The sequence below is a fragment of the Gallinula chloropus genome, assembly GCF_964237585.1.
Source record: "Gallinula chloropus genome assembly, chromosome: 2".
NCBI classification, from domain to species: domain Eukaryota; kingdom Metazoa; phylum Chordata; class Aves; order Gruiformes; family Rallidae; genus Gallinula; species Gallinula chloropus.
Window position 1 is genome coordinate 149,496,551 of NC_140086.1, and position 14,533 is coordinate 149,511,083.

A 14,533-nucleotide genomic window follows, 5' to 3' on the forward strand; every position below is an offset into this window, starting at 1 on the left:
AAAGAAACCTGAAATAATGAAATCTTGCAACAGAGATAATAGATGATAAAAATAATCACTGGACTTTCTTGACAGGGTACATCTCAGGATTGAGTCACATTTTGTTGCATAGCTGTGAGGTAGGTGTCCAGACTCCCACTACCCTCCAAGAAAATCTGATCAAATCCAGACCTGAGCTCTGATCAGTGGCCCACAAAAGGTATCCTATGTTTATTAGAGTTGCCAGAGGATAACAGAGATATTCACCTGGGGCTTTCAGTCATGATAGAAAATTACAGGGGCCCCATGATCATTTGGAGAGGCAGAAACAAACTGGATGGGAGTCTCAGGACCAGCTGGGCAGTTTGAATGAAGGCCCACTAGTTTACTTTATGAGCAACTGACTCACCTGCCAGGACCCCACTGACTGTTACTAACACTCTATTGATTGCAACAGGAGTTTTTGTAATAGCTTACCTTAAAAAAAATCCCAACCAAACCATGTTTAGATAGCTACCTGCATTTAGAAGACTTAGTCTTGAGCTGAACCTCAGTCTTCATGCAAACATGGGACTCGTGGGGGGAGAGAGCAGGGTGGGGGGTTAGGGAGGGAAAAAGAAAGAAAAAAAAATTAAGGTATGAAAATAGTGAGAAATAATTAAGCAATGATCACAGCTGGAGAAGTACTACTGTAGGGGATGTTACCTATCACCAAATGTGATCCTGTGTGCTCAAGAAAAGAAAAGGAAAAGCAAAGTCAAGAGAATAATATCGCTACTGACCTGGAGTATCATAGGATATCAAACATTTCCACTTAGGAAAAGATCAGGAAAAACAAAACCCCACTGGTCATACCCTTCATAGACCTCAAAGACACCTCAAACACTCCGAGATCTTCTAAAATGCCGAAAGAAAAAAGGACACTAAAGTCTGACTTTCCCAAGTAGAGTCCATATGGCCACAGCTGTAGACTGAGCTCTTTTAATTCATCATAAATGTGTTGCTGCTGTTGACTTACTTGAGAGAAATGCATAAAAAGAGTTGCTGCAGCTCCACAGGAATGTGCTAGGAGATGTGAAGACACAGCTAGACCAATGCTTCAATAGAAACTAAAAGATTGTCCAGTGTTGAGAGAGATATATGATCTCTTAATACCAGTACATCCGAATCTGCCATCTCAGCCACTGCTTCAAAAGACAATATATTTTGAGGCTGACACACTGCATTTTAATGTCTCATTAAATAAATGTTCTGACCAGTGTTTATGATGACTTACTGGAAGTGAAAAACAGCAGGATTTTTCTTAAAAGCAATTCTTTTACTTTTGACAAAGATGCAATATAATAACATTTAATGTAAAATAACATATCCCTTTTCTTCCAAGAGACTGACAATATCTATATAACACCTTATATTCAAAATCTTCCATAACTGAGTTGGGAGGAAACTAGCAGAGAGTTTATGAAAGTTGCTCTGTGAACATTATTCCTTTCCAACTTCCACAGTTTTTTCACTGTTGGTTTTTGGACCTTACAGAAACAATTTACCCTGAATACTTCTACCCAGAATATTTCCCCATTACATTCTTTTAAGACATGCAAAAATAGAATTATTTTTTTAAAAAATTATTATTGTAATTATTATCTATCCTGTTTCCCCAGAAGAAATCATGTTTGACAGCAGTGTAAAAATTCATGAGTTAAACCCCAATTCAGAAAAGCACTCTTGTTCAGGAAAACTTTTACGCATACGCTTACGTTAGGCGTCTTATAAAATCTCACTGAAATCAATAGGACTTTGGCATGCACTTAAATAGTCCTTACCACCCTACATGCTTATGATCCACTGCTATTTAAGAAAGCAATCAAGCACAAGTTTCTGAATCAGGATCTAAAGGTACTCTGTGAAAACCACTTCTATTCCAAGCTCTACTAATAAATTAGGTGGTTTTGTGATTTTGCCTTTTTTTTTCCATTAAGAATGTATAATGTGAATGTGCTTTGCTTCATTTTAAGCTGCAAAGGCCCATTTTATATACTGCTTGTTAAATCAGATTCTAATGATTCTTTGCCTCATGCAAATCTTTCCTCTCATTCATGGATTGTATTTAAATTCTGCTCAGCTTGCATTCATGATGCCTTGTCAGTGATTTGCATTGCTCTGATGCGTTTGCCCTGGTTGCACCCCTCACTCACTTTGGCTTGAGAACATAGAAGCCATAAATAACTCTTTAGCTGCTAAAAACAACACACACAATTCTTGTACACTAATGAGCTAGAGGATGGCAGCAATGAAGCTCCTTGTGGGTCTCTGCTGTTTCCTGATCTGACTGTTCCTAAAGTCCTGCTGCATATCCTGGAAAACTGTGGTTTTCCAAATTGTTTTAGGCAAAATATTGCTTTGGAAAAAAAAAAAAAAAAGGAACTTTTGTGTAAAAATAAATCACAACGTAAGTGTGTTTCCTGCCTTGCAGGTCTGGGGAAAAGCAAGCAAGGCTGAGGCTGTGGAATGGCTGGTCTGCCCGCTCCCTGGCACGGGAGGCTGTAGCTCCAGATGGCAGCAATGTACAGAACACGCACCACCCCAAAGCTGCAGGTTCTGTAGCTGGATGGGAAACCCATCCCCTTCCCTGACAAAAAGTCAGATTTAAGTTTATTCCCACCCAGCATGTGGACGGGAAGACGAAGTTGGTCGTTTCATGAGCCAGATTGTGATGTTTTCTGATTTACATTGACAGAGCCTATTTCGATTCCAACCGCTGGGAAACGGTGAGGGTACCGTACCCAACACGCATTTCGAATCAGGTCAGATTGTAGCATGAAAATGACTCTAATTACAGCAGATGTGACAAATGGGACAAGCTGGTTGTAGGTTTGTTTTCTTGGGGAAAAAAAAAATCAAGTAAAATCAATAATGGAGACTCGTGCTTCTCTGTGAAAAATGTTAGGTGTAATTCAGCAATGGCAAAGGTTTGGAGGCAAGAACATCTAGCTAATGCGCTTAAAACATACATGTAAGTCTCACAAGTGGCACATAAAGCAAAAATTGTTGGGAGAGAACGTTTTAAATTTTGTTTTCTTTTTTTTTTTCCCCTTCAACATATTAAAAAAATCAGAGAGCATCCCAGAGAGACAGTCCAGCGTTCTCCTCTGCAGCGTGTTGGGTGAGTAACTCGCTGGCTGAACCTGTGTTTTCTTGGAAAGCTGTTCTAAAAAAGGCATCACAGCTCTGGATTTTTCCCTGCTGGATACAGTGAAGGTCCCTTCTGCCCAGAGGGTCACAGCAACAGGTACAGGCAAGGTGAGCGAGCAGCGGGCAGGGCCCCGGGGTGGGCTGCCCGCCCAGCACGCACGGGGATAGCCGCATCGCCCGCGCCACGGCCGCCGCCGCGCATCGGAGAGAGGAGCAGTCGAGGCAAAAAAGGCTCGCAGAGACCTGCGAGGGCAGGTGACAGTGGAAGGGCCTCGGGGTGAAATTCCCAGTCTCTCCCAGTTGAGGGCACTGCCGGATGGCGAGAGGAGCGGCCGCCCTGCTCCCTACCCCGTGTCCCGGTCCTGCCGCAGCCCCACCGAGGCTTCTACCTACGTTTGACGGGATTTCTTGCCCAATGCAGCTCCAAAGCTGTTGTAAACACTCCTTTCCATGCCTGCCTGCCTCACACAATGGGAAGAGCGAGTCGCTTTTCTCTAGTCGTTATAAAGATGATTTGCCTCCAGCCCTCTAGCATCCACGGGCTGGGTCGGTAAGCCTGGCATGACAGCCCCACACTGGTCCACTGCCTTTCGCCTAACTCCCTCAAATCTCTTTGTGCCTTCCCGGTGAGGGGGCTCAGCCCTCTCACAGGCCCCATGTAAGGGCTAGGGTGCTTCCTCAGTTGTAAAGGCAGCAGGGGGATTGAAGAGCACCAGCTTTATTGAAAACCGGTGATGGACTTGGTGCTGGGCCTGGGAAACTCTGCATGCTCATGGTGTATGGGGTAGGGTTGTTGGGGGGGGGGGAACTTATGGGGAGGGAATGGGTGCAAGGATGTCCTTCTAAAATGGAGCATTGTCGGAATCAGGGAAAAGTCAGGAAATCTAGGTTCTTGTCCTACACTTACGTTTTGTCAGCCTGGGTATTACCGCATTATTTTTTGTCTCCCAAGAAGAAATTTGACTATTAATTCACTAGTGAATGTCAAGTGGTTTGAGATCACAGATAAGAGGCTTGTAGGAGTGGAAAAAGCATTATCTCAGCCTTCAAAAAGCTTGGTTCAGCATTTGACCTTAGGTACTAGTTTCTGAAGTGATTTGACTATCCTTAGTCACCTCAGATTATGGCTCCACATTTTAATACCAGACACTAGTTATTTCCATACCACCACAGCATTTATGGTGTGTGATCCTTTCTGCTGAACTAGTGAAATTCGTATACCTGATTACAGTAATGATGGGCATTTATAAAAGCTTAAATAAATAGAGCTGTCTGAACATTTCTAATTGAGTTCTCCTGAAGGCAGCCTAGAGCTCATCACGACTACATGCAGGGAGTCTGCCCAGTTTCATACTTCTTCCTTGGACCATCGTCCATAAATTGCTTTCCTTATTCATCTTAGGTTCATCCTGCCACTTTCAGGATGACCTCTGTTGCTTAGCCTCTTCAATTCTAGGAAGAGCTGGACATCTCTATGTCATCCAGTGTTGGAATGCAGGGTAAAAAGAGAGGGAATGTGGCCAGGAAGGGCAACAGAGAGAAATTGTTCCTCACTGGCTTCCCAAATGGGCCAGGTGCTGGGTAGGCCCCAGTGGCTGGGAGTGGAGGAAGCATGGGCTGCTTGGCTCTGGAAATGGGGTGCAGGAGCAGGGCATGCTACAGGCAGGTTGTGACAAGCACTTTGGAATCTGGTAGTGATTCTACAAGCTGGTTTGACTGGCCCATACTGAGCTTGATTGCAGGTGAGCTTTCACTCTAGGAGCATCTTTTGTCTTTTTTTTTTCCAACGTTCATAATCACCACTTTGCTTTATCCCCATATTAGATGACCTGTCTATCCCATATAAAATTCCTTGTCTTTACTGGTTAAGAAGATTAACTTACTGGGCAGGCTAGGTTTGGCTTTTGCACTGCATGTAGTGCTTGTGAAAGCAGTACATTGAGCACAGTTCCTGGGATCAAACAGTAGTATCTTACTTGTATTGAAGTTTTATATTTCAAAGTGGACCTGGGTTTCTCCCATGGACATTGGTATACCTTTCTCAGCTACTGATTCCTTCTGACATATGGGCATTCTGCTTTAGCTTCCAGTACTAGTTTCCTCTTACAAAAAAGTGGTGGGGATTTTTCCTACAAGCCATTTTCAGATGCCCACCTCCAGCTTTCCTACCCCATCTCGGAGACCTTTTAGGACCAATCAAGCACAACTGAAGAACTTCTTGATGTGTGAGAATCCCAATACTTTGATTTTTAAATATTGCATAAGAAAGAAAGAAAAAAGACTCCTTGTGTGCCAGTGTCAGCCCTCCTAGCCTTCCCAGAAAGCTTGCCCACAACCTTATTATTTCAATATATAAGAATTTCCCCATTCCTCTTTGTCTAAAGTCCCTCCCACAATTGATTATCAAAGCTCCAGGGAAGCTTCCCCTGCACAGGGAAAAGTTTGAAGCATGTTGCAGAGCACTTCCAGGTAAGCTCCCAGGGACTCCACAGCAGGGCCTAGGGGAGATGTGATGTCCTCCTGAGACTCTGCAGCACACCTGCACTGCTCTGTCTCTTTTCAAAAGGCCCACTGGCAGCTGGGCCAGTTCCTTCGGAGGCTGCAGGATTATTCAGTCATTACAGCAGAAGGAGAATAATCCATTGAACTTCCTTTTGGGGCAGGAACACATAAAGCAGGGAGGAGTCCTGGCAAGAAAAGGAACACTCTAAAGGTATGTTGCTCACTAGAGAAGAAGAAAAAAAGATAAATCCTGAACTGTGTTTCTGTGATAGCTCAGTCACTCTCCTGAATGGGGCAGGTGGTTGAACCTTTCTGTGAGCTGCAGGAGGCTCTTGGATGCCATCTCTGGGTTTCCAAATGTTGCTATGCAAGTTGTGCTGTGGCGCCCCATTAGTGATAATAAAGCTTTTCCATAGCTCTAATGAGCTGGTGTGGTGCTGCCCCAGCCCACGGGTGAGCCTGTGCCAGCAGGGATGCCGAGGGCATTCCTGTTCCGCAGGCCAGGGCTTGGGCCGCAGGTTTGCTGTGGGTCTCTGGCAAATTTAGGGAGAAGGCAGTTTATCATCAGACCTTGAAAGGTAACATTTAGTTCCCACCACCTCACCAATGTATTTCAGATCTTCAAGTAAACTTAAAGTCTGATAAAGGGTGTCATAGGAATGTGATGTTCTGTGGACATGTGGATTTTTATTTCTTATGCACCTAAACACTGTGGGGTTTTCAATTTCTTTTTCCCCTGAGACACAAAATTTATGTTGATTCACAAAAATCTGCACTTGGAAATTAATCCTTTAGCACCATTTCCCCAGGTTTGTGTTTCTAGGAATTTGAATTTTGTCTCCTTTTTATTTGTTTACCCTTCACATTATTATTCAGTCAATTTCAAGTGCCCAAGCAGGCATCTTATTAACGTAATTAGCTCTGAGACTGCTTTCCTGGCTAATCTACCTGGAGAACCTCCTAGCTCATTCCAGGGTAGGTATTTCCTAACTTTTACCAGAAATGCTTTTATCTCAGCACTAGGAACTGTCTTAGGGAGACCTACGAAATTATTTCTTACAGAAGAGTTGTGACTGTACCCCCCCCACGCCCCGTGTTCCTTGCTAGAACCCAGTGGAAGTGAAGGAAACACGTATGTTTATCCGAAGAAGTGATTGTGCTTCCACATATGTGACTTGCCAGGCAGGGAGATGACAGCTACCTTAGCCCCACTGGCAGCTGGAAAAATTTCAACATTGATTTAGTTGTTTCAAAAACTGCTAAAAAACATTTCCAGCAATACCAGAAAGTAGTTGGTTCTTTTAGGTATCTAAATTTTCCAATCCGGGTCACTTGGTGTATAAATAAGGCACCATGTATAAGTCTCAGTGGAATTCTTTTTGCATTTTAGGATTTTATTTTTTTTTTCCCCTTCAAGGAGCTAGAGATTGGCATTTTAAATTCCTCCTTTTCATGATCCCGGTAACTTTGTAGAAGTGGAGTCTATTAAGTTACAGATCTTTGAAAGGGACACCAATAATCACGTCAGTGCTCAATGGAACAAGGTTTTTCCCACAAATCATGATTGATATCTGTGTCATTAGTAGGGTAGCTGCCCATCTCTTATCATGATTGACAGGTTAATAAGGGACCCGGGGCTATCTTTTCACTGCTAGCACACAACCTAACCAATTGCTTATAAATGATTGCTAATTTGACAGAATATAAGCAGAAGGCATAAAAATATCGGGAATGATGTCCAATGCAGCTTCTACTCCTGGTATTGAGTGATCCCACTTTAGAAAGCAGATTAGAATGTAGTTAATAGATTTTTTTTTTCTAGACACTCAGTTTTTAAAGAAAATCTTGTAGTTGTTCTTTGGTTCAATTAGGAGCAAAAGAGAAGGGAGTTTTGTAATGCAATTGTCCTGTAAAGGAAAATGTTTTAAATTGGGGAGATTATGTGAGCAGACCACCTGTAGGGCATTCATAGCTCGTTTCTATAATGCTCCGAGCCATGCCTTGCTGCCTGCAGTCTGGCTAACAATGCAGGGAAAAGCTGTTTAAAAGGCTGCTCTCCCTTTTCCCTCTGGTGTTCACTAACTGTTACAAGTCTTCCTCTTAAAATAATAATAAAAAAAAAAGTCCCACGTCCCTTTAATTGAAGAACTTTAAGGCTCCATGGTGGCCAATTGGTCTGCAACAAGAGGAACCAGGCAGCAGGGAAAGAAACTTCAGACTATACATCACGTTTGGTGAAGAGAAAAGATCAAAGTTTTCCCAAACTCAAAAGAAACCAAGTTCCCTACAGATTAACCCTATTCATTTAGCTCCTCTTAAAGGAATGATGTTCTGAGCCACTGGGCAGACAGGTAAAAAGTTCAACAATTGCCAAAGCATTCTTCTGTTAATTCAACAGCCTTCTGCTCAAATAAATTAGCTTAGTCCTGACAGAAGAACAATACCTTTTCTCTTTAAAAAGAACCATATTTGATATACAAAAGTTAAGTATGAAAGGTTAAGATGTTAGTTTAATCTGTTAAGAAGAGATTGATCTAACAAATCTCAACTCGCCGTTCCACCATAGTACATGATCTATGAATTTAAAGCATTAACCTTTTACACTTCGGTATGCATCCCTGGAAAGGCAGGTGCTTACAGAAGTGTAGACAACAGATAGGAGAGGTGTGTGTGCACATTCCTAAAATAACACCCCTTTTGAAAGGATACTTAACATGCCATGTGAGACGACTCTTTTTGTAAAGGCTCAGTTTGAAGACACTGTCATCTTTCAAAAAAGCGGAAAACTAGGGTAAAGCACCTCCCCCCTTTTGACAAATAGTTTTTCAAAACAACTTGTTGAATGACTTGTTTTCCTTCTAAGTATCTCACAGCCACGGCTGGTGCATGAGTGTAGCTGATAGTTTCTAGAACCACCTCGAGACACAGCAGCTGGAACAACCAGGGCAGGAGTAGGGGAAAAGCTTGAAAAAAGTCATTTATCAAAAGTCATTTTATTGACAAAATAGAATACTCATATTTGCTCTTACAGGGGTAGCCTCTACACTTTTTTACAAAAAAAAATTTACAGACTGTATAGCTTTGGATATATACATATTTTACACATCTGTACAAGGTAACAAATAATTATATAAATACATCCTTTAATGTAGGAAACCCGTATTTAGCTGGGGTGTATAATTAAGACATGTTTTGATTCAGTCTGTATTGTAAGGCATTTGCCTGGTCACCAATATCCAAAAAAACCTGCAGTCCCAGCAGACCCCCACCTCAGGATGAGGGGAAGTCTCTTCCTCCCATGAGCGAAGAGCTGCTGTTAGTCCAAAGTGAATCAGAAGCCGCTGTGCCTTGTCCTCTGCAAGACACGGGTGAGCCTCTACCCTCCTCTGCCAGCAAAATAATAAGCTGGCTCCTTGAAGTACATGCTCCCTGCATATGAATGGAGGGGAAGGAGGAGGGGGCTGGAGCTTGGGGCCTCTGCCAGCTGCATTGTTCTATACAAGCTGTGGCTAATAAGGACCATTAGGGGTTCATTAATGGCACCAAACAGAGAGGGGGCATTTTAGGCAGGCCACTGTCCCTCCTTGCCTAGCCTTTGGCCTCCTTCCCCCCTCCTCACACTTGAGACAGGGGCATCTGCTTGGGGTAGGAGACAGAGCTGGCAGTGCCAGACCTCCACGTCAGGCCAGTGCTGACATCGCTGTAGAGGGAACCACCACCTCCAGCCCCAAGTCCTCCTGCTGTGGCAATTGCTGCCTGCCCACCTGCTCCTGCCCCTGCGCCACCAGCTACTGCAGCACCTTTGCTGGCCCAGCAGCAGCGGGTACAGAGGGCCCTCCAGGACTCAAGGGTCTTGCCAGACCAGACCCAAACACCAGAGGTGATGCCCACCACCAGGCACATGAAGTACTTGAGCATGAAGACAGCATAGTCAGGGCGGCGAGCCTGATCAGGCTGCTGGTCACGCAGGCAGGGGCAGTTGTGCGTGGCTTCCCAGCGGGGCCGGTTGTGCTGCTCGTAGAAGAGGCAGGCAACCACACTGGCAGCTGGCACAGTGTAGAGGACGGTGAAGAGGCCCAGGCGTATCATCAGCTTCTCCAGCTTGTGGGTCTTAGTGGGGCCACCCTGCTGCTTGATGACGCTGCGGATGCGGAAGAGTGAGACGAAGCCAGCGAGCAGGAACATGGAGCCGATGGCCAAGTAGATGAGCAGCGGTGCCAGCACGAAGCCCCGTAAGTTCTCCAGGCTCTGGTTGCCCACGTAGCAGATGCCAGCCACGGGGTCCCCGTCCACGGAACTGAGAGCCAGCACAGCAATGGACTTGACACTGGGGAGCAGCCAGGCTGCCAGGTGGAAATACTGCGCGTAGCCGGCGATGGCCTCGTTACCCCACTTCATGCCGGCGGCGAGGAACCAGGTGAGGGAGAGGATGACCCACCAGATGGAGCTGGCCATGCCGAAGAAGTACACGAGCAGGAAGACCACGGTGCACAGCGCCGGGCCGGTGCTCTCGTACCGCACGTGCTCGGCCACCGCCAGCTCCGGCTGCAGCTCGGCCGCGCCCCCCGCCGCGCCGCGCCCCCCCGCCGCCGCAGCTCCCGCCGCCGCGCCGCCGCCGGCCCCCGCCGCCCCGGCCCCCGCGCCGCCCGCCCCCGCGCCGCCGCTGCACGCCACCTTCTCGTGTCCGGCCACCAGGCGCACCAGGTAGCCCAGGGAGACGAAGAGGTAGCAGGCGGCCAGGAAGATGATGGGGCGCTCGGGGTACTTGAAGCGCTCCATGTCGATGAGGAAGGTGGAGACGGTGGCGAAGGTGGAGAGGAAGCAGAGCACGGACCAGAGCCCGATCCAGAAGGCGGTGAAGGCGCGCTCGTCGGGGCTGAAGTAGGGGTTGTGGCAGGGCAGGGCGCAGTTGGCGATCTGCCCCGTCTTGACGCGGTTGTAGAGCGGGTGCCGCTCGCTGGACACCGACACCATAGGCGCCCGGCACTGGCAGCCCGGCTCGCAGGGCGGCGGCGGCCGCGGCTTGCGCGGGGCCTCGGCCGGCGGGGCGGCGGGAGGCGCCTTGGCGGGGCCGCCGGGCCTGGCGCCGCGGAGCGGGGGCTTGGCGGGCGGCGGGGCGGCCGTGGTGAGGTCCGTGCGGTTGTAGTCCATGCAGAGCGTGTCCGGGCTGCCCTGCTCAGGAAGGCGGTCGCAGCGCATCCTGTCGGGCCAGGCGAAGCCGTACTGGCGCATGAGCGGGGCGCAGCCGGCCTTGGCCCGCTCGCAGACGCTGCGGCAGGGCGGCAGCGGCTTCTTGTAGTCCTCCAGGCAGATGGGGGTGTACATGCTGCAGAGGAAGAAGCGCAGGTCGCTGGAGCACTGGATCTCCACCAGCGGCCAGAACTGGTGTACCTCCAGCCCGGCCTCGTCCTGCGTGTCGTGGTTGAACTGGTTGGGCATGTAGGTGTAGTTGTAGCCGATGCCCTTGCAGAGGGGAACGGTGATCTCCTGGCACGACAGCTCCTTGGCCGAGGAGGAGGAGGACGCGGCAGCGGCAGCCGCCGCCGAGGCGGCAGCGCAGCCGGCGCGCTGCAGCAGGGACAGGGCGGCGAGCAGCGAGGTGATTTCCAACAGGTAACTCCACTCCATGCTCGGTGGCGGGCAGCAGCCCCGTTTCCTCTCCCGTCCCGCTCAGCAGCCACGGGGAGCGCGGCGCCACAGCACCCCCCCGCCCCGGCTACCCCTCTGGGGGGCGGAGGGCGGCCCCCTCCGTGCCGGCCGCAGGTGAGAGCGCTCGCAGCCCCCGCGGGGCTCCGTCGCCCAGGAGGGAGGCGGCCCCGCGGGCACCCGGTGAGAGGGAGCCGCCGGCGAGCCCTCGCACGACGCTGGAGGACGGGGGTCCGCTCAGGGAAGGCCCCTCAGCCGCCGTCGCATCGCTCCTCCCGAGGCTGGCTGCGCAGGGGGGGTCGCCGCTTCTTTCGCCGCTGCTCCAGCGCCGGCCAGGCACGGAGCGGCGGCAGCAGAGAAGTTTCGCTGTCAGCCCCCGCGCGGCGCGGTCAAGATGGCTGAGGCGTCCCGGGGACCAGGCGGTGCGCCCCGCGGCGCTGGGCTCTCACCGCCAAGAGCGGGCGGGCAGCAGCGGGGCCGGTGCTGGGGCGGCTGGAGCGGCTCCTCCTGCCGCCCGCCCGAGTACCCGACTCCGCGGACGGCCGCCAGCCGGTCCTCCTTCGCTTCGCCGCCGCCTCGGCGAACCGGCCGCCACTGGCCGCGATCGCGCCACCTGAGCCGCGGGGTGAGTGCGGCAGCGCCTCCGCACAACTTCTCGCTCTCCGGCCCCGGCAGCGCCACTCCGGCCGCCGCGCTCTCATGAATATTTATAGCGAGTGTCGCCAGGCACCGCCCCCTTCGCCTCGGCCGCCTATCAGTCGGGAACGGGCTGAGGGGCGGGGGTGTCGGCCCCAGTCCTCCTTAAGGTGGAGCGGGCGCCCCGTCTGCTCGTCGGTCCTCGCTGGCCACGGCGGTAGTTTCTTTACAGGGCTGTGAAAGTCCCGTCCGGGCGGAGAGGGGCGGCTCCGCACCACGAAACATTCCCTACCGGGTGCGCGGGTGCTGCGGGGCATTTCTCCCCCTTTGCGGGGGTTGCCGATGGAGCCGGGTTCTCTCCAAGAGCAACAGCAGTTGAGCAGTTCAGAGTCTCCGCGGAAGCGGTTTTCTATCAAACCTTTCGTATCCGCGGGCGTCTTCAGCCCGTGCCGTCTAAGCCCTGCGAAGGCGCCGAGTTTGGACCGGCTGCTGCACGTGTTAGCAAAGGAGGGGGGAGCGCGGCGAAGCTGGAGACCCGCTGACACCGAGCGCGGCTCGGCCGGCGCCTGGCCTCGTCGCCTCGAGCTTCCCGCGTCTCCGCTGCACAGCCGTCCGTACAAGGCCGGTCTGAAGTGCAGCGCCGGTGTTCTCTTGGTAGGGGTCACAGCTAGGGTCAGCTAGCAGGGGAGAAGTGCGAGATTAGCGCACCTGGGAGTCCTGGACAGGCGGGAGGGCGAGCGCGCCTGCCAGGCAAGGCAGTTCGGCGAGCGAGTACGCGCACACACACGCGTGGGGTACGTCCACAGCCGCGGTGTGCGCGCACCTGGAGCGGCTGTGGAGGGAACATCCCCCGGGAAGCACTCTCGGACAGGTGAACGCTTCCCCGCGCGGCCGGCACGGCCACCGGCAGAGCAGAGCGGCTCCCCCCACAGGTGTGCGCGGACGGTGGGTTGGAGCTGGTGCTCCTCGGGCCGGGGAGAGACCAAGGTCTGGCTGCGGCAGGAACCAAGCAGCCCCTGGCGAGCGACCCGCGGCCCAGCCGGAGCTCCGGAAAGTCGGTTCCCGCTGGGTCGCGGTTCCCCAGGCTTTTGCGTCAGCCTGGTGGCCAGGGCGGTGACTCGCTGAGGATCCGCGTGCAGCCACCGAGGGCTGCGTGACCCGCCCGGGCCGGCTTCCGAGGGAGCAACGCCGACCCCCGGCGGCGGCAGAGCAGCCGCTGCGCCGCCCAGCGAGGCGCGGCGCGCTGGCTCCCGCCGGCCGCCCGCGGGGCCACGCAGCTCCCGGCGGTGGGGCCGCGCCGAGGGCGGCCGGGAGGGCCCGAGGGGAGCTGAGGCGCCACGCGCGCGCCTCGCCCCCTGCGCAGGCGCCACCGCGCAAGCCCGTGGGCCGCCCCCATCCCGCCGCACCACGGGCGCAGGCGTGTGCCCGCCGCTGGCGGAGAGCGAGGTGCGGCCCTGAGGGGGCTCGCTGCCTTCACCCGCCCGCTGCGGGGAAGTGGGGCCGGGAGTTCGGGCGGCCCTTCCGTAGCCGGGCCACCTTAAGGAGAGCGGCGGCGGGCGCGGGTTCTGTGCGCGGCGGGGCCGTCCCGGGGGGTTGTCGTCCTCCCAGGACGGGGCGTTTGTTTGTTAATTGACGCGCTGTTGCGCTTCGCGCTTGTGTGGAGCTCACGCTGGGGCCGTAATGACTGCAATCTCGGGAACACGCCGCTCGGGGAGCCGGCGGGGTGGCGGCGCGGCGGGGTTCGGCTTTTGGTGGCGTGAAATTTTGTGATTTCGCCGGGTTTCAAACCGGGAGAAGCGGAGCCGGGGCGGGGGCAGCGGGGGGGGGGGGGGGGGGGGGGGGGCGGTGGGCCCGCCCCGGGGGGGCGGTGCGGGGGCCGCGGAGCGGGAGCCGGGAGGGAGCCGAACGAGCGAGGTGAAACAAAAAAAAAGCCATCCGCAGTTTGCTGGCTGAGCCGCCAGCATCCTCTCCGCTCCCGCCCGACTCTGGGTTACAGTGAGCGCGGGGATTACCCCCGCCAGGAGGAAATGGGCAATAATGGGGCAATAAACACGTTTAGTGTCTGATCATTGCGGTCATTTGGCAAAACACCCGCCTCTCGACCCCGGCGCTCACCTGGGGGAAGGGTTTGTTTTCAGTCCTGACAGGGAAGCGCTTGGAGGACGCGGCCGTGCTCCTCCGTGCTCCGGATCCCGGGCTGGGAGATCGGTCCCGCTGCTGCTTGTCTATTAGTGCTCGTAGCCAAAGCCAGAACTTTTCCAAAAGCGGCAGAGGGTTATTTTTAGTGCTAATTTAGTTGATACCCTAATGAAAGGTGTTAGGAGATTGAGCGATGCTCAGCGAAGCAAACGGGATGTGAAATTTGTCATCTGGCTGAGATGTCTGTGACTGACAGAGGTCTCAAAAGTCTCTCCCCAGTCCTGGGTGTGATGCTCCATTTTAAGAAGTGGCTGTTAGGCTGTTGGCTGCTTGAAGAACACCTTATTTTAAAATCTGTACAGAATGTAAAAACGAGTGAGTCTAGTCAGGAGAGCTGGGTGAGTCTGTAAATTACTGCTCTGTCAGGATTCCTGGTGCC

General features: G+C 52.3%; 1 protein-coding gene across 1 annotated transcript; it reads right to left on the reverse strand.

Annotated features, from left to right (window-relative positions):
• Positions 1-8,672: 8,672 nt before the first annotated feature.
• On the reverse strand, positions 8,673-11,301 carry FZD8 (frizzled class receptor 8; the record flags this gene model as incomplete). The annotated part of the gene is made up of 1 exon (XM_084260298.1): positions 8,673-11,301. One exon carries the CDS (start codon positions 11,299-11,301, stop codon positions 9,289-9,291), a length of 2,013 nt encoding a protein of 670 aa, XP_084116424.1. The 3' UTR covers positions 8,673-9,288.
• Positions 11,302-14,533: the final 3,232 nt, after the last annotated feature.